General features: G+C 40.8%; 1 protein-coding gene across 4 annotated transcripts in view; it reads right to left on the bottom strand.

The window, feature by feature from the left end:
• WDR7 (WD repeat domain 7) overlaps positions 1-19803 on the bottom strand; it is a 133902-nt gene that overhangs the window by 42710 nt on the left and 71389 nt on the right. For 3 of the 4 annotated variants that reach the window (XM_010583046.1, XM_010583047.1, XM_010583048.1), the window contains exon 20: positions 7053-7239. In XM_010583046.1, coding sequence (XP_010581348.1) covers positions 7053-7239 — 187 coding nt within the window. Of the gene's footprint in view, positions 1-7052; positions 7240-18568; positions 19153-19803 lie in introns of those variants that run through there. The other variant, XM_010583049.1, reaches the window with a different exon arrangement.

Here is a 19803-nt window from a genome sequence, read left to right as displayed (position 1 = left end):
TGACATGGCAATTCCTCAGATGCAATGAAAATCTCCTCCTGGGCACTATTTGAAGGGGTTCTTCCTCCCCTGTGCTCTTCTAATGATTTTTTTGGTAAAGAGTAACAGAAGTTTACAAACCCACCTAGCTTATTGCAAAGTCTATTCATGATTTTGCAGAGGATTTAGGTAGCATATGGTAACTGAACAGTTAGCTTACTTATTTCTTTAATTCTTCCAGTTTTTGAGAGAGAGAGGTGTCTACAGAAGACAACACACTCTCTTGATTTCTTTTTAAAGTGTCTTTAAAAATAATTCTATATGCAATATCTAATTTAATATTGTGAAAGCTTACAAACTGAATACTTTGCAACAAAGAACTTCAGGGTGGTTAAAGCATTCTCTGTCAAATTAACTATTTTTCCAGAGCAACAACAAGATGAGGTATGGATCAATCACCATTTTACAGACCTGAATTCACATAAATACAAACCAAAGTTTATTATAATTTTCCTTCCCATTCCTCAACATCATTGTATGCATTAAAACTACTGAATTTGAAAATGAATAAAGTCTCTGCAACAATAAAGGTGCCCCCATTGGCCTTTTACTTGTAAAACCACATTTGAATATAACAAAAAATCCTGTACGGATGTTACAGACAAAGCGATGAACCAGGAAGAAGGTCGTATCAGAGTCAGGCTTTCAGAGGGGCTCATTATCTCCCAAAAGCAATCACACCCCCAGCACCTCAGTACTTTTTTCTCTAAAAAAGCTTCGTGTTTCTGCCAGCAGTATTTTTCCTTACAGGATGCTTGGTAAAGCGTGCATTTTCCTGAAAAGCAACAGGCTTTTTGTTAATTCAATTCATTAGCATGGCTCAGCAGTGGTAGTATGTGGGCAGAGATTAACCCCCTCCTGGGGCTGGGCCAGCTGCTCTGCATGTCCTCTTTCAGAGGAAAGCCCTGCGAGACCGGGCAGGCACACTGCACCAAAACCCACAACAAAACCAAAGCAGATGCAAAACTAACGTACAGAGGGAAACGCTGGCTTTCACACCCAGACTTCTATTCTTGTACTGATGAGTTTTAGGACTCCTGTACGTCCAGCAAGAGTCGGCAGCATGTGTTGTCCCTCTTGTCCTCATCCTGCCCCCTGACTTCCCACTGCTCCATAAGCAGACATTTGAGGAATCGTTTCTGTACACGTAACAGACAAAATGGATGCAGCTTGTCCTGTAACGCATGCCTTTAACACCAGAGATGATATTCTACCTGCAAACAACAGTAAAAAACTTGGATTTATTACTGTATTTATTTGTGCTTTTGATTTGTGCCTTTTAGCTCATTTCTAGAAGGCTTATTCTCAGTGGCCAGTATCCTGCATCATCAGGGAATGATGTGCTTTCTTTTCCCAAATCCATCACCAACTCCCCCCACACCAGTAATCTGAACATCTTGACTATTTTGGGAACCAGTGTGCTATCTGAATAATGTTTTCAATGAAATATAGACTTTTTTAATAGATGACTTTATATGTTTAGCACAAGTTATCACAACTGCAGAGTAACGTTTATGTACTACACTATCTACAAAAAATAAGGAAGATGCATTTAAAAAGCTGATTCTTAAAACAAGTGGAAAACAATGAGCTACCTGGGAAGAGCTGTAGGTAACACCTAAGAAAAAGGTAGACAGAAAAGGTTTCAATGGCAATGAACAGAAATCGTAGCAATCGGATCTCTACATTTCTTGACTTACACAAAGCAATGCCAGATGAAAACTTCATGGGACTAAGAATGTGAAATTTCAGCACAAAAGGTAATGATCGTGATTAATATCTTTTTGCTAACTGGATTCAAAGAAGGAAGCTGAGCACTGACCCAGCTGGTTGCACAGAGATCTGAGAGGGAACTCACAACGGATGTGATTCCACAGGGATCTTTTGAAGGGTGTAGAGACGGGGCCATCTCGCCTTTCAGGGAAAGCTGCTATTCTGCAAAATGGATGGGCATTAAGCCCCTTTTCTCTCCTCTGGCTGGAGACTTCACTTTGATGCTCCGAGGTCAGTGGAAGAGGAAAAGGGAAGATGGGTACATCCCACCTCATTTAACAGAAACCTCTACGTCAATACACCTCAAAACCACTCTTGTTTATATGGGCAGCCTTGAAGTGAAGGCTGAGTGAACAGGAGGAACCAAACTCCCTCCGCAGCATAAAGCCAGCAAGTGTGGTATGCTCCTCTTCCTCCTCCTCCTCAGCCTCCATGAGAGGCTGCAGGTGCCGATGGACCACTGACCTTCCTGTGGTACAGCTGCGGCTCATCTACGCTGAGCTCCAGCCTCCTGGAATCCAAGCTCTAAACCAGAACGGACACAGACAAAAATCCCTGCCATTTCCAGGTTTAAATCATTTCTGTAGTGGCAGCATGCGGTAGCTTGCCACATCACCTTTAGGACCAAGTACCCAGCTCACATTTCTCCTTTAAATGCCTCAATTTCAGGAGTTGTTTAGGCAATGTTCTTAAAATGTTCCACTGTACTTGAAAACTAGGGATGTCCCTACTATATATCCTATGGCTCCACAGACAGAATCCTTAAGAAAATAAAAGTATAGTAAAGCTTTCCACTAAAAACAATCAAAACTAAAGAGATTTAGCCTAATTATTTTAGTACACACACATATATATATAAAAACTTATGGATCGATTAGAATGCAATTTGCTAATTTTGGTATATTATATCATAATCTATACCAAACTGTAGCTGTAATTCAAAAAGCAAAAATAACGGACAGCAATGATCCCTACCATCATCCATGCCAAGAAATCAAAGCCTAATAAATGCTAGAAAAATACTCTTAATCCTCACAACTGAGCAGTTTCATTCAGCGTGGCAGGCTAGCACAGTATAACCTTTGGGGACTAGGATGAACTGGGAGAGTGGAGGAGTTATAAATACCAGAGTTTTGGTTAACAGCTTATATTTATTTAATTCAGAAGGGAAGAAAAGAAAAACACTGCTATTTTTTTTGGTCAATAAATGTGAAGTGATTTTTTTTTTTTTTTTTTTTTTAAAGCAGAAGCTTGACATAAAAGCTCTTTCATAAAACGTTCTTAACATCAGGGAGAGAAGCCAGGCAGCTGTGCGCTGTTATTGTGTACACGGTAAATCAGGCACAAAAAGGGGCAGCTCAGCAGGGCACCGGGAGGGTAAGATGCACACTTAACCCCCTGCACACATTGTTGCTCTATTTCTTTCCATCTTCGTCTGTCTGCAGTCGGTACTGTATCTGTCATGAATGTAACAGGCCATTTTCAATCTAAATCTTGTTATGGATTAATAAGCAAACACTTTCTCGCTTATTATGCAATTTATCATGATGAAAATTGCATTGGGCTCCTCAAGGCTACATGCTGATACATTCATTTATTCAGTGCTCTGTGGATAGAGAGCCATACTAATCTTTATGACAGCTAAGGATGTAATCGCAAGATGAAAATGACTTTCTGAAGAACTGTGTTCACTTGGCTTCTGTAAATCTACATTTACATACAATAGGGCTTAGGAGATTCTCTGGGAAGGTAAAACATTCTGGTTTCTTTTGTCACACTACAAGAAATAATTGAAGTTCAGTCAAGTAACAATATTAACCCAGTTTGTACATATTTCTCCATTAACACCCCCCCAACACATGGCAATCCTTCATTCTTTACATCTTGAGGAAATTAAAACTCTTATATAAAATGGGTAATACCTGCCCTAGTATAACGTAAAAGAAAGTCAGAAACCTTAACACCTCCACAGACGGATGATAAAATGCATACATGGTATTAAGACAACCCTGGTCAGTTCCTTATTGCATCTAGCATTTAAAATGTGTGTGTTTACAAACATTTGTAAACACATTTGTAATGTAAAATTCATTCACAATAGAGCAGTTTTCAGAACTGTAAGATTTGAAAACGAATTCTAATTCTAAATGCTACGGGCGTGTGAATGCTCACGGTGTTAAATGTTATTGCTACAAGCAAAAGAAATTCTCGACTAAAATAGAAAAGTAACTAAAAATATAAATACATAGCTTAAACACCTGACTTATTTCCAATTAGAAGGATATTCTACAGTTCCATATAGTGAGACATAAAAGAAAAGTGTTTGCTGTGATTTAGCCTTAGAATAAAACGGAAAGCTGGCTAATTGTTTAAGGATTTTTTTTTTTTAATACCTAAAGTAATGTTATTACTGCAATGCTGTCAACAAGAACATCTGTACGCTAAGCAAACCTCCTCCTTCTGCTAAGCACACTGTTTTACATGTACATGAATATTCACCCGACCGCTGAAGGCCTACTGCAGTTTTAAAATAGTTTTAAAGTACTGCAGACATTTCCTTGTCCTTTAATGTAAAACTCTCTTCTCCCACATGCTTCAGCATATACCCAAGAAAGCTTGACAGACATTAGCAATGCCATCAAGCAAAATATTACCTGCTGAAAAATGAACCTCTGCATTTTATGAAAGGAAATACAGTAAAATTAATACCTAAATAATCAATTATGATGACCTCGGCAATTTCAGACACTATTTTTCTTTTTTTTCCCCAAGCAAAAACCTCGCAAAGAAAATGTCACAGACCAGTCAGCCATCTTCCTTTAGGAATGAAATTGTTTCCCCATTAACGAACGGTTTATCAATTACCGAGTGGCTTACAGTTTAACTCTTAAGGAACACTACAAATTAAAATATTATGTAGAAAGCACTACATAAATTAAAAATTAAGCACAAAATACATTCAAAAAACCTAGAGAATATTCATGCAGTGCTTGGGATGCCAGACATAGAAAGCACTAAAACTGCACTTGGTGCAGATTAGGAAAGCTCTACTGAAACAAACAGCACCATCGTGATTCATACCAGCTGAAGGTTTTGTTTATATTCTGCATGGAAACACGCCCCATCAGCACAGATTCAAAATGCCTATGCATTTAAGAACATAAACTTGCTTAACAACAAAAACATGCTGAGGTTTTATTAGAAAAAACATCAATGACTTCTGTATTTTTGTGATGAAAATTATTATTAAATTTAAATATTTTTAGTAACAGTTGTTTTCCAAGGGAGTATCTGCAGAACTTTAATACTACAGCATTAATTCATACTGACAACCAAATAAATACGAAATTTGTATTTGCCCAAGGCAATCCTCCATCTAGAGCAGGAGCTACATGTTTTGTATGTCCTAACTGGGGACAGATTTGTTCCTATGCAAGAGCCGTGTACCTACAAATGAAAATTTTGTCTCAGTGGCACTAATGTATATCCACTTATATTTTCCAAGGTTTTCCATTAAAACCAGGAAGCTTGAAATAGATTTCAAAGCCAATTACATAAAGCATAGTATCATTGTTTTATTTGATATAAACAGCCTACTGTGGTTGCTTCTTATAGTGACTTTTTGTTTTTTTCTTTATATATATATACACATAGAAATCAAAGCCTCTCTTTTTGCATGTTTAAGTGTTTGCTTTTTTTAATAAAAGCTAAATACAGAAAAAATTGTTCAGATAGAGAGTTAGAATAAATTTCAGACGAGATGATCAATTTTACAACAAACAATAATAAAAATAAGGACTAGATTGCAAAACCCTTTCCTGCGCAAATAGTCCTGTTGTCATTAATCAGGTTAATGGTGTGAGTAAGGACTGTTCATGTGAGAATCGGGGCCCCAGTTGAAATTTATTACATTTAGTCCTCGGATCATAAAATTCATGGCTACTCAACAAAAATGCTACTCATGTCCTGCAAAGTTACACACATTAAATAAATCCCAAGCGCTAATATTCCGGAATCCCATTATCTTAACACAAAAGCATTAGAAAAAAGCAAGACGCTACCTTTATTACACAAGTCATCTTAATGACTTCACTTACGCATTTAGCCATAATTATTTGATTTAGCCATAATTATTTGATGATGTGATTGATAGTACATGACACTGTCAAGTGTAATAACTTGTGTACACACCTGTGTATACGTAACTAGAAGTTGTACAATTATAGTAACTGTTAAGAAGTGGAACAAATAGGCACTTATAGTTCCATGCACACACACACACAAAATTATAAACAGTATCACATTTTTGCTGTGCATTTTATGTCAAAGTATCAGACTTCCTCATTAAATTTGTGTGCCCCCCCCCCTTACAAATACTTAATTGAAAGATTTTATTTCAAGGAGGTTAGAACAGAGGTACAAGACAGCATACCATATAAATCTTGATTTGGGATGCTTTAATAAGTTGTTCCCCGACCCTAGAGACAGGCTGTGGTCTACTGAGTTTATGATTTCTTAGCAATCCTTAAATCTACCAGTTACCTTGATGCTATTAACAGCGATGCTGTTGATAAAATAACCACCTTTTCGAAAATGTACTTTCCGAAACAATTTAAATCTCGATGGGATGGCTTGTAAAGCCATGGGAAAAAAAATAATCCACGTACTCAGACACACCAGTGGAAAATACCTTCTGAAAAGACCATTTTTACAGTTAAGAAAGAGTAAAAAAAAAAAAAAAAAAAAAAAAAAAATTATGTTAAAGACAGACAGACATATTTTAGATATAAAAAAATGTTTTAACTTGCTTCTTTTCTCAAAATTACTAGCAATGCGACCAGAAGATTAATGCTGTGTAGCCCTGGGCAATGCCTACCAAGTGTTTGGTGTCTCCTAGTTTTAGATGGGGTGACCCACAGTGCCAAGAGAAGTCAGCACCGCAGTGCTACTGTGCACAAGCGACTGGATCTCTCCTGCTGTGGTTTAACTTTTTCCTTTCTGAGATTGCCCACCAGAGCCGCCTGAGACTGCAAACGAAGCCAGACTAAAGCAGATTTGAAATTGCAATTTAGATGGTACTGGTTCAAAAGCAAAACTTGAAACAAGGAGTTATTCCTTGGTCCCACCTTCTTGCCAAGTACCACAGCTGTCGGGATTTGAACCGACCGCTGCAAAACCTAGATCCACAGGTCAGAAAGAATGCAGGTAAGTATTTGTAAGTGAATAAATGAGATACCTACTTCGCAAGCTGTTTCTCCGCGTCAGCGCAGAGCTCCAGAAGGCCCATCAGCACGGCAGAGACATCCATGTAGGGCTCCCAGACGGTAAAGCCGCGGCCGATGAGGTCGATGGCGGTTCTGCGGATGGTGCTGTGCGCGGGCAGCTTGGGGCTGGGCGGCTGCAGCAGCAGAAACGTCAGCGCCTTGCCTGCCGTGCAGAGCGGGAGAGAACGGGACAATGAAAAGAGAGCTGCAGAATTGCTTTTGCCTTGTTTCCAAATACTTGCTGTTGGGAAACATGTAGTAAGGAAACCTGCTCGTAAGTCACTGTATTAAAGCTTTATCTCACCAAGAAACTGCAGAAGCTTACAACTGCAGGGTCTTCCCAAAGTCAGCGAAAAAGAGAAAGACATGTGGGTATCAGTTATGTGAATTAACTGTAGGGTATGTGATGCCCAGAGACTCCCTGGGCCATGGATTTCATACAGAATGGCAACCACAGCAGTCCTCAAACGCGGACACTAATGACGCTCGGAAAGGCAGTGGATACGAGCGTAGACTGTCTCAGATAAATGGTATCCACGCTCCCAGACATCACTCTTAGCTCAACAAACAGCAGAAGGCAAGGAGGCTGTTCTGCTACGCACAAGCACAGGACAGATTAGAAGTGTGCACCCCGTTAGCAATGCTGCAACCCTACCAGTTGCTGCCTACGAGAATTTTAAAGCTTTCTCAATGGCAACGATGGCCGGTTTGTTACTGAAATGCATCAGACTACACGGCACAGTGAGCTTAATCAAACTGGCCAATATTGCCAGCGTGGAGTCTTAAACGTAGTATTTTCACCACAAAAGAAATAGTACTAAATGTATTTTTTGGAAAAAATGTAAGAAGTCTACATGCCTACATATTTCTGCCCAGAAATTGTGCAAAAGAAGTCAGAATAAATCAAACCAGAAATGATAAGAAAAAATCCTCCCTTCAACAGACACTTGCTAAGAAAACCCTGAAAATTTGTAATAACATTAACATAAGTAATAAAGTTTTCAGAAAAAAAGGCACATCATTTTGAAAGGATGTCTAAGAAAAACTAGCTTAAAAGATTAAACTCAGGAAAATATCAGTTAAAATAAACCACGTTAAGATTACAGTTGTTCATCAGTATCTTGGCTACAGGTAGAAGCAGATCATGCTAGATGTACTTAACTGCGTGAGGAACAGCAAAAATAAGTCACTGAAGTCTCCAAAACAACCGCTCGTTTCCAAACGTGCCATGTGCCTGCCCGTGCAGGGGCTCAGAGGAGGTGGCACCACCAGCTCCGTTCTTTAATTAAAATCCTGTGCTCACCACGATGCCTTCACCTCAGCAATCAGCAGAGATGACGTTTCATTCAAGTGAACCACGCAATGACTAGCGCCGCAAGAGTGACGCTGTCTCGCTGCTTGGCACGGGGTGCCGGCGAGGCACCCTACCGCAGCCAAAGGCAGCTGGCTGGGGCTGGGGGCTCTGCCCCAAAAGGTACCCGCTGCGCCGGGAGCCCACCCGCAGCATCGCCTCCCTTCCCGAGGGCTGCACGCCTGACTCCTGCGTTTTACTACGATTACCTCACGGTGCTGGCGTCCATCCTCACTAACTCACTCTCCCTCCTCCCCACAATGCCTTTTTTTCTTTTAGAGAAATATAGCTTAAGGGGGTAGGGGGCGAGAGAGAGAAGTGATGTCCCAAACAATGTCAACACACCTGAATTCTGATCCAGGTTCTGCATATTGAGGAAACTTGATTAATAATGTCATTTAATAGACTAGTTTTTTACAAAAATAATTATGTCTATAAAAATGTGTAGGAGGGCTAAAACAAGCAAGTCTTCCAGATGAAGATAATTTATCATTAGCTCTACATAATTATTTGTTACCTCTTAATAATATTAATTTAGCTTGCTATTGTGATAAAGATGACCTATTGATTTTAACAGGTTTTTCTTTAGTTTTCAGAACCATCCTCTATGAGTTGCTCATTTTGTTTATTAAATAAACCACCTGTCATTTTAAGCACTCAGAAAAGCTGACAAACACACCTTCTAGTCCATTCACTCTAACCCCTTATACGTGTGTAACAGAAGAACTGAAAGTTTCTTCTTGAAGTGCATGGCAGTCCATGAAGCTCGAGTTTGTGTGAATTTTATGTCTCAAATATAAGAACCTTATTAAAAAGTGTGACTACTCAAACATTACTACAATGAAATATGCCTACCTTTTTCACAGGAATCCTCCTAGCATTGCTCCTGCTGACACCTACCTTGCGTAAATTGAGCTAAGGAAAAAGATGAACTAAACAAAAGTCATTCTGCTGCCCGTTTCTCAGCCTGGACATCTTTGTTTAAGCTTTGACTTGGCTTAAATGAACGAATTAATATTGACAAAAACATCAACTAAGCTAATGAGTTGTTAGTTAAGGCAATAAACATGTCACATTAGAGTCAGCGCAGTAAAGAGGTAATTAGCCCTGGAAAAGCTCTGCTGATTGGGGCTGCGGAGATCCTTTGCTCTTAACCTTTGAGTCCATTATGCGGAGCAGGACCGGGAGCAGCCATGCTAATGTGCATCCCCGGGACCCGCAGCCTCAGCCGCGCAGCCCAGGGCAGGTCCCTGCTTGCGCCTGGCGCTGATTCGGCATCTTTTAGTGAACCGACACACTTGCGCTACCATCAGACGGGCAAGACAATACCTATTTAAAGGCATTGGGCTATCATGGTGATGTGACAGAAAAGATGCTCCAAACCAGCATGCAGCTTATCACTGCACTTCAGCGTGCTCCTCCTGCTATTCAATGCATACTGAAATTACTATAAGCAGGGAGCTGTGTCCTTCTTGCTGGAAGTCTAACTAACATCATAGTCTTTAAACAAAAAATAAAAAAAAATCTGCCCTAGCAAAAAGTAAGTTTTGATGATTTACATGTACTTTCTGTTATAAAAAGTCATTAAGAAACAAACTTAGCAGAAACATAGCTCAGGAAATTACATTCCTATATAGATTTGTATTAAAATATAATTTTGTTCCAGGTGTTTTAATTTGCATTGGTACACATATGCCACAAGCATATGGAAATGAAAAAAGCCGTACAGGAAGTAATCCAGAGCGCAGAAGGCAGTGATTTTGTCCCTGGACAGAACTCACTACCTCATCAGTACAAGGGAGTTATCAGGACTACCAAAAACAGACTGGATTTTTCTCAACCAGTAGAGAAGGATAAAATTTTGTACACAAGTACTGAAGTGCTTTCAACATTTAGGATAGAGATAGCCAATCTGCCAGTTCTCTGAAACTAGTTCTATATATCCTCACAGGAAACACCCTATGTGACAGCACACAGATACCCCCACAAAAAGCTAGATCTAGCAAACAATGGCATAGTTAAAAATCTTTCTACTTTTTCACGTTTACTTGAACACTAAAATAAAGGTGTGAGTCTTTGCTCTTTATGTCACTTTTATTAACGAAAATATGACATGAATACTAAAGCTTATCAGTTATCTTCAATGCATATAGCCCTGGATTTCTAAAACGTCTTTCCTTGCTGAATCCCAAGAGCTTTGACCATATTACATCAGTCAGCATTGTTATCCCCATTTTGCCGATAGATTTAAAAAAATTAAATAATTTGCACAAGAAAAATCAATAGTGCAGGCATGAACGAGACACTGATAACTCTGATTCCCATTCTCATAATTTGCCACAAGATCAAGTTCCAACTAAATAAAAATGATGAACTCCAAGAATATCATTTAACTTGCTTTGCATCTTTTTCTTATTTTCTATTAAAAAAAAAAGTGAAGAATCATAGCTCTGACTTATTTTTTTCAGTCTGCCCTCTCTCCCTGTGTCCGTCAGCACAGTGTTCTTTTACAAGACATGAAACCAAATTGTGACCCTTTCTGGATGATTTTTTCCTGATTTGACGTATACCTGTGTGAAATGTCCAGAGAAAGATAGAAATATAAATTTGGATAGCTGGGTTAAAAATCCATATCCCTTAATCCTTTCCTACTTCTAGTGCAGTGAATTTTTATTACACATCTTCTCTCATCTTTCAGACAGGTATAAAACCAGAGGCTATATTTAGGCCTAACTTAACAAATTAACTAGTCAAATTATTTGAAGAATTTTTTCTAAAGACGTAATGATGAAAAGATTTATTTTTTTTTCAATCACACTCAATGTCAAATTTCTTAATTTTTACAGAACTCGTTTTCAGCATTTTTTTTTTGACCTTTAATGTCATTCTGACACTTAAACATTTTCAACTGAACTTATGCTAGGAGATACTTCCTTTTTGCTGATGACCTCTCCAAGTCATTTAAGTACCATTCTTCAACAGGTGCAACGCCTGCAACTTCTAAGGTAATTTCAGAATTTACATGGATGTGTGGTTTTTTAAATTTGTTTTCAAAAGTACGGTCTTCGAGTATATTAAGAAGCTAAGTAGTTATTGTGCGTCACAGTAACGAGACTGCATTTTATTCAAAGTGAAAAACAATTTAGAATTACATTTAGAGTTGCTCCTGCATAAAAGGAGAAAAGCAAAGAGGCTGAAAAGAAATGATCCCCAATTGCCACATGTCAGAGCAAGTGACACCGCTAAAATCCCGCAGTATTCCCCGGCAGGCGAGCTGCAGCGCTGGGGCAGCTGTGCTGTCATTGTGCACTGCGTTACCAGCCAAGGGGATGCCCGGCTAGGGAAGGCAGAGACATCACTTCAGAAAGCCTGGATTGCTGTGCAGCCATTTTGTTCTGCAGATCAGACAAGATAGCTGCCAGGTTTCTATCTGCGGCTCGCGCTCACGCGAGGACTGTCGGATCGCGTGGCCGGTTGGTCACTTTGCGCCGTTTCATTCGCTGTGCAACAATTCAAAATTAATTCTGAATATTCCCAACGCAGTCAGATTTTCCAGGGGCGGCGCAGGCTGCCCTTACCTGCTGGCGGCCGAGAACAATAGGACATTCACTGTGCAGGCAATCGATAGCCCCCACCCGCTCCTCCCAGCCACTGCAAAGGGAGAGAAACAATTCCCGCTCGCGGGGCTCGCCGCTCGGCACGCAGCCGCTGTAGGTTTGGCTTTGCTCTTCTGAGGGCTGGGGGACAGCCCCTTCTATCACAAATACTCAAGAAGGAATACAGTTGTGAAAAATCTCTAGAGAAAGGTAGTCCCTGCTTACTTCGTCAGTGAATTTAAATTGTTGCTTGAGGCTCCCATTAGCTGAAAAAAGAGCAAAAGTTCGGATTAGCAAAAATGTCCATTTAAAACGACATTTATGACTTGCTGTAAGTCTTCTTTTGCATTTACATCGAAAAGGTGAATGTTTGTAAGTGTACAAATGCTAAAGGATGGGTAACGGAAGCACAGCAGAGGTGACGACGCAGCACATGCCAGCAGGATGCCGAGAGACCCGCTCTGCCATCCCACACCGTGCCGCGGCTGCCTGCCGGCCGCCAGCCTGCACGGGGAAGCAAAGTTTTGTCCTGAAATTTATAACAATCTCAGGATTTTGAAAATTAAAAGCTTCCTAATTGAATGTGTTTCTGCAGCACCTATATAACTTGATGCTTTATTGAACAGTTAAGATTTCATTGTTTAACAATAAAAGAAAAAAAATAGGTTTTTTTGCCTCATACCTGATCAGAAAGGAAGTGTCCTCATCTACTCTGAAGACTTAAAAACATCAGAAATGTTATTTAAGATTAAGGGGGAACATTTTTTCCATGTTAATTATCTATGTAAATTCTGGAAATTTAACAGAGCTTTAACAGGTCAGAACAACCAATCCTAGATACAGTAAATTCCCAGCATTTCTATTAAATGGCGTAATATCTATTGCTTTTTACATTAAGTGAACAGACAGCAAAGAATATTTGTAAGTGGGGCCAGATGAACGCTGCCCCTAAGCTGTTTTAAAATTAGGTAAGATTTTGCATAATTCGTTAGGAAGGGAGACAAAGGAAAAAGAAGAAAGCGTTTGTAATAGCTGGTTTCCCAGTCTTTTCTGTCTAGCTCTGGCCTAGTTAAACTGACCTAACAACGCCATTTTTCTTCCTCTCAAAATCTGCAGTGGGGGAATCAAATGTGAAAGCAAGATCAATTCTGTTCCAAGACAGTAAATGAGTTTTAGATCAGACTTGTTTCAATTTATGGAGAGAACCCAACTATGCTGGCTTAAATGCATTCTTCCTCTAACTATGAGATTGTATTACGGTGCTATAGAAAGAGTAAACTATCATTATTTTAATCCAAAATCTGTTTATAATCTAGTGGGAAGGAGAAAGCCAATACGACTCGGGTCATAACTGTGCATTAAACTTTGTATTTTCATTCCCATTAATTGTATAATTCCATTAAACCATGCTATTTATTTTAATCTAAATTATGTAATGTTTTCTACATAAAGCTATTTCCATAAAAAATGATCATCATTTCATAGGAAGTAGCTGTTTTTTCCATCACAGTGCTGACCAAACTATATGTCGATCTCAGAAGTTTTCTCCTATTACACATAATTGTAAGAAATTTTCTTAAGCAGTTTCGACAACTTGTGACCTACATGACAGTGGAAGATACACAATACCAACAAAGTAAGTCAAGTCAATGCAACAACTTGCGAGACTCAGGGGTCACAACTTAACCTTCTCTATAGCACCGGTGCCTGATACATAAACATATCCATACCAACAATGATGTGTATTTTATTCTCAAGTGCTGCAAAGCCACATGAGCAATACAAAATCTCAAGGCTTTGCAGCTATTTGAAGTTGCTCCTTTCTCCCCAGGCTCTGTCACCCCAAAGGCGCCCGTCCCCTCAATTTTGGTAGCACACCTATAGCTGGGTCTGCGTTGCAGCTGATGTCACCGTCCTTACGCTCTTTACAGGGCAACCCTGTAACTGATTCAACCAGGTTTATCTTTGGAGAAAATAAAACCCAAGTTACCAGGCGTTACTGGAGCAAGGGGTTATGTTTATGTGTACTTGAGTACTTTTGAAGATGAAATCAAAGCTCTCCAAAGGCAGGACATATGGTAAAAATGGCTCCTTTTCTTTTTGGGTATTGCCACACATTTTGAATTACAACCCATTCAAGCCATCAGTTGAAACAAAGACTCTAGCAATAACAACTCTTATGCTAAACTGGTAACTACAGCAACAGAAAGATAACCACACAAGCAGCAATTAGTTTTCCAACACACAGATCTCCGAACCAGCTTACTACAGTGTCAGCCCAGTGCTGGCGCTGATGGATTGCTTCCCTGGCAGCAGCTAGCTGTGTTAGACAGTTTGAAATTGTACTCGTAGACAATGCGCTATCGTCTTTACTCTGCGGAGGACACAAGGACTAGCTGAAGGAGTGACTGAAGGAGTTGGGTCTCTTCGCCCTGGAAAAGAGAAGGCTCAGGGGGACCTCATCACAGTGCTCCAGTACTTAAAGGGCAGCTGCAAAGAGGACAGAGGGTCTCCCTTCACAAGGAGCCATACAGAGAAGACAAGGGGCAACGCGTACAAGTTGCACCATGCAAGGTTTCGTATTCACAGAAGAGTTTTTTTTACAGTGAGAACAATCATTCACTGGAACAACCTCCCCAGGGACATGGTGGAGTCCCCATCGCTGGAGGTTTTCAAGATGCAGTTGGGCAGGGTGTTAGATAGTCTCATCTCAGCTTCCTCTCCCACAAAAGGTTGAACAAGACAATATTTCGAGGTCCCTTCCAACCTGGGCTGTTCTGTGATTCTGTGATTTTTACTGCTGTTCTCCATAGTAATTTATTCCAACCAGCTGCAGACTACCATCTCAGAGATGACCCCCAATACGATACTCAAGTAATACACATTTGAGTTGATTACGTGCTCCTACGCTATGACACTTCACAAGGATTAATGCAAATGCTTACAAAACATAAAATTAAAGAAATCTGACGTTAACAAGGGATGTATATATTTAAACAAGTTTTTGTTGTTGTTGTTTGGGGTTTTTTTAATACACTAAAAGTGCTATGTACAGCCAGTTGCACAATGACACAGCTCTGTTGCCTACATGGAAAGAGGCACACATACAATGAAAAGTTGGAAAATAACACTGATACACTATATGTAATATAAAAGACTTCAAAATTTATGGTCACACAGATGCCCTCACATACATGTAAGGACAGGACACACCATTTTGGATTAGATGAAAGACTGCTCATCCAATCTTATCACCGTGAGCCACTGATACAGTATCTATTAAAAAAGTTCCTGCTGTAGACAAGCAGATAGGGAAACTGCCCCCAAACCCCCAGGCTCCCACTGCCTAACTGTCAGCAGGCTGGACTGCATTAAGGGTTAACCCTTCAACATACCCTGTTTACTGCAGTTTTCACTACTCCTTGTTATTCCATGAATGCTTAACCCTGCTTACATCTTCAAGCAATGAATTCCCCAGGCCAGCCTAATGTGCTTGGTGCTGGAGCAGCACAGTGAGCCTGGGGGAAGAGATGGAGAAGTAGGAGGGGAGCCCCGGCAGCACCCCAAAGTGACTATGTTTCTAATGCTTACATGGCTCTGGCAGCAGCAGCATCGCTTGAGATCAGAGCCCTCCTGCTCGACTGCGTTCGGACAACACAGCCTGTACTTCTCTGAAGAACAAGGGCAACAAAAAGACAACTACGATTTTCACACATTTCTTACTCAGCAAATCCCACCTTCTTCCCAATGAACGCAAAAGCTCCCAGCAAAGACTATTAATTAGAAAAAAGGTCAAGTGAGACTCCAAAACAGTTAGGAGAAATAATTTCCAATAATTATAATCCTAAGCACTAATCAACCCATCCATTGTAAATCCAAATCCCTGCTAGCTGCCTCAAAAGCAGTATTATGCCAATTATTTTTGTATGCTGTCTCCCACATTTCTCCTTCCTAAAATGAGTAAGTCTAATGTCTCACAGGTGTTTTCCTGGGTTTGTGATTAATCACACGTATCTGTGAGATGGCAAAACTGATTCTTCTCCTATTCTTTTAAGGTAAGGATGCTTGGCTTGGCATCTGCAACCTTAATGAAGGAATAATGTTAATTTGTATGATGAATTAAATTAGTTTCTGAGTTTCTCTTCATCTCACTCATTACAAAGGCAAGCACAGGCTGATTTATTGACCTGTCACAGCTTAGGAAGCAGCAGTTCATAAAAAAGTTATTCTGAAGTGTTTTTTTAAAACATGCGAACTATTGATTGACAGTGTTTGGACACTATTTTCTTAGATACAGACACTGAACAGCAAAAAGCATATGCAGCTTTGGTTTTCCCATTTGACATATGAAGAATACATATTTTAAGTTGGCAACATTGCATGTAGATAATGTAATGGAATCCTCAAACACACTATTGTTTGCTGGTTGTTTAAGCCCCCTTTAACATTTAAATACCTGCTGTGTCAAACACTGACTCTAAATGTAATGCTAGTTTAAGTGCAGGTATCAGCCATATAAAAACATAGCAAAATAAAACTACAATTTTTTGAGAATATTTTTTGGGGAAAGAATTCCTCTTTTCCCTTTAGCACAGCTATCCCAGCTAGAACATGCGTGACCAAAATGGAACAATAATCTAGACTTTGCACATGATCTGTCTTACTAAAGACTGTTATTGCTTGTTGTGCCATCAGTGGCACTCAGCGCACTTCATGAGCCTCCCAACCAGTTGGCTATTTGCGAAAAATGGAAATTGTAATCAGATTCCATTGAGAGGACTTTTCACCACCCATATCGGGAAGGAAAGAATGTGTCTCAGATAATACACCCGATCACAATGCTCTGTGGCCAGAAAACATCTATTGCAATTATGAACCACAGCTGCAAAGTACAAAAATTATCTAGCACAGCAAACAGGTAAGCATCCCTGCTCTCGGTTCTCTTTGTCACCTGTCCCTGGAACTGAAGCTATACCTTCCTTCAGATATGCATAGTACTGGCAGCATCAGTTCTGTTTTTCTCACAATAAAACTGCTTCATAAAAAATAAGCAAAATAGCTGTATAAACAAAAAAAGAATATATATTTTTCTGAATTTCCCACCTAAATGTGAAAATGGATATTACAGAAACTGCTTTTAAATATTCAGATACTCATAGGCAAGGACTGTTGAAAAAGACAGTCCCTTCGGGAGACGGCAGGGAGAGGCGAGCCCAGCTGATGAGTGGGTACCATCTGCTATTGCCTTGGGGTGGCACACTGAGCAACCCCGGCAGATCTGCTCAGCGCTGAGAAACGCTTGCCACTGGACTGTGATTTTTACATAAATGCTGTTTCTAAGGAGTGCAAACGCATATACATTCACAAACATGTGGAAATAAAAAACACTCTAATCACGGTACATCCCGCTAGCCTGATATTACATTTACTCGGGTAGGTATCCTCCTGTTAAGCTACAGCTGCTTCCCGTACATACATTTCCCTCAGGACATTAAAACACACAGCTGTAAGTCTGAAGTCATAAGAGCTTAAATCAGGAATTATACACCTCACAAACGCTGTGAGGTTTTCAGCAATGTTACGTATCTCACCCCAGCTCGAGGAGGGGCTGTGAAGAGCAGTGGGAACAGAACTGTCATGGGACTGGACCTAACCCGAAAGGGCCAATTCCTCAGGTCCTCCGCGCAACACGAGGCACTTGGTCATGCAAGGTGCATTTTGGAGAATTAGGGGCTCACATGAGACACGACTAGAGCGAGGAAAGGGGTTCTGGGGCGTCAGAAGGGAGCTCTTGTGTCTGGACTAAAAAGACAGAATCCCACTTGAACTGCCTCTCACCATAACACACCATATTATCCAGATCACCAAAAGCCGCCGGGGCTGTGCTCTCCACACTTTTCCATCAAACATCAACATGATCCCTACACCTGTCCAACCACTCATTTTCAGAAGAACCACAGAAAACTAAAGTCTCCAACTCTGGTGGCATCAGCAGTGTTTTCAGAGGGGACTAGGGGATGGCATGTTCAGACCAGCAGCGAAATCGTACACATTTTGTTTTCTCAGGAAATGACTAACGTGTCTATCTCCTGTGATACTCTTCATTCAAATAGATACCCGAGTTACCCTCGCATACTTCTACAAGAAAAGCTTCTGTTCCTTATCAGTAAAATGGGAATAATATTGTCCCTTTAAGTTTTGCAAAAACCCACTCATATCTGACACATTTGTAGAGCAGTTTTTTCAGTATATTTGGTACTACACCAAACCTTTTACCCTAAACCAGCTTTCCCCAAGACCAGCCACACCTGCAAATGGGTCAGCTGCTGGCAGCGTGGACCCGGGGATCAACTTGCAGAGCTCGGCACGTTGGGGCAATTGCAATTATGAACCATGGGGCAGCCAGAGCCTCTGTACTGAGCAGGCCCACACTTTGTGCTCCAGGTAATGTGGGACACGCAAGCACGTCCCCTCCCAGCACGCTCTCCTGCACACAAGGCACGCTTTGCTGCACCGGCTCGCCCCGGGGACGGGCCCCTTCCAGATGCTTAATGGGGTGAGCTTGGGAATTACCATGAAACTGCAGCCTGCGACATTTAACGGCTTGAATTTATGACCTCGGTGCTCATCAGACAACAAGTCTGTGCCTCCTCTCTGCCCGCACGCAGCGGCACGCACACCAGTGCTGTCATCGTGGGCAGAGCGGCTCCCGCGGCCCCGCGCAGGCTCGGCTCTCCCTCCGGCACCTTCCCAAGGCACCTTCGTTGGGTTTAGCCTCTCCTCGCCCCAGCGAACGCAGCTTTGCCCTGTCTGCTCGCACGCAGCGGCACGCCAGGTCTCACAGTGCTGCTGCTGCCCCACAAGCAGCCTGGAAAAACCAGGGTGTTTCGGTTTCCTTCCCATTAGATGAAAACGTGTGCGTTCTCTGGTGGAAGTGTTTGCATTTTGCCCAGTATTTCATATGAGGGCCCACGCGCAAACATTTGGAAACGGAAAGCAGATAGAGACAAGGTCCATGGCCACAAATGCGGTTACGGCCATCCGTCACCGAGACACTTCTTGGCAGGTCTGATGCCCTCCTGGGGAATGGCCCAGGGCTGGTCCGAGCAGCCTGCAGGACTCTGGAAAGCTGAAGTTAAAAATACAGTACCTTGAATTTTTATTACCCCCAAATGGGGTATCCGTCTCAAAGCTAAGCCTTCACTTACAGAGGCAGAAAACACAACTGATGGGGACTTGTTTGGTGCTGAGGCTTCCCCATAGTCCAAACGCAAAGAAGAGAGATTTTAAGTTTGCTGAGATACAACCCATTACAATAGCCAGAATATTAAATACGCAAAAAAGAAATCTCTGACCAAAAATTTATAATTCAAATCACTCATCTCCTACAGGATTTGGGGAAAAAGGTGAATATAATTTTTAAGATTTGATTTTGTTGCTAAAGCAAAAAACCAGATTTAAATTAGGGCATCATATCTGCCACAAAGATTGACCGTTTTCTGCTATACAGATTGACTATTTTTTCTAAATATTATCTCTGAGGCTAAGATATAGATTTTCATAAACCACCATTTTTCCTTTTTTTTTTTTTCCTTCAGGGACAAAATTCTGCTCGAGACACTGATCTAATCACACCAACTCAAGGAAAAAAGCACATTTTAGACTTACTAGTACACTGAATTTCACAGCATGCTGACTGAAATGTACAGATCCAAATACAGAGAATAATGTAATGAACCACAGGATCCGTGCAAATCTGAGTAGCTTTCTGCATAACTGA

The sequence above is a fragment of the Haliaeetus leucocephalus genome, unplaced genomic scaffold (assembly GCF_000737465.1).
Source record: "Haliaeetus leucocephalus isolate CR32 unplaced genomic scaffold, Haliaeetus_leucocephalus-4.0 Scaffold866, whole genome shotgun sequence".
Lineage (NCBI taxonomy): Eukaryota > Metazoa > Chordata > Aves > Accipitriformes > Accipitridae > Haliaeetus > Haliaeetus leucocephalus.
Note: the sequence above shows the minus strand (reverse complement) of the source record. Positions and strands in the feature narration are given on the sequence as shown.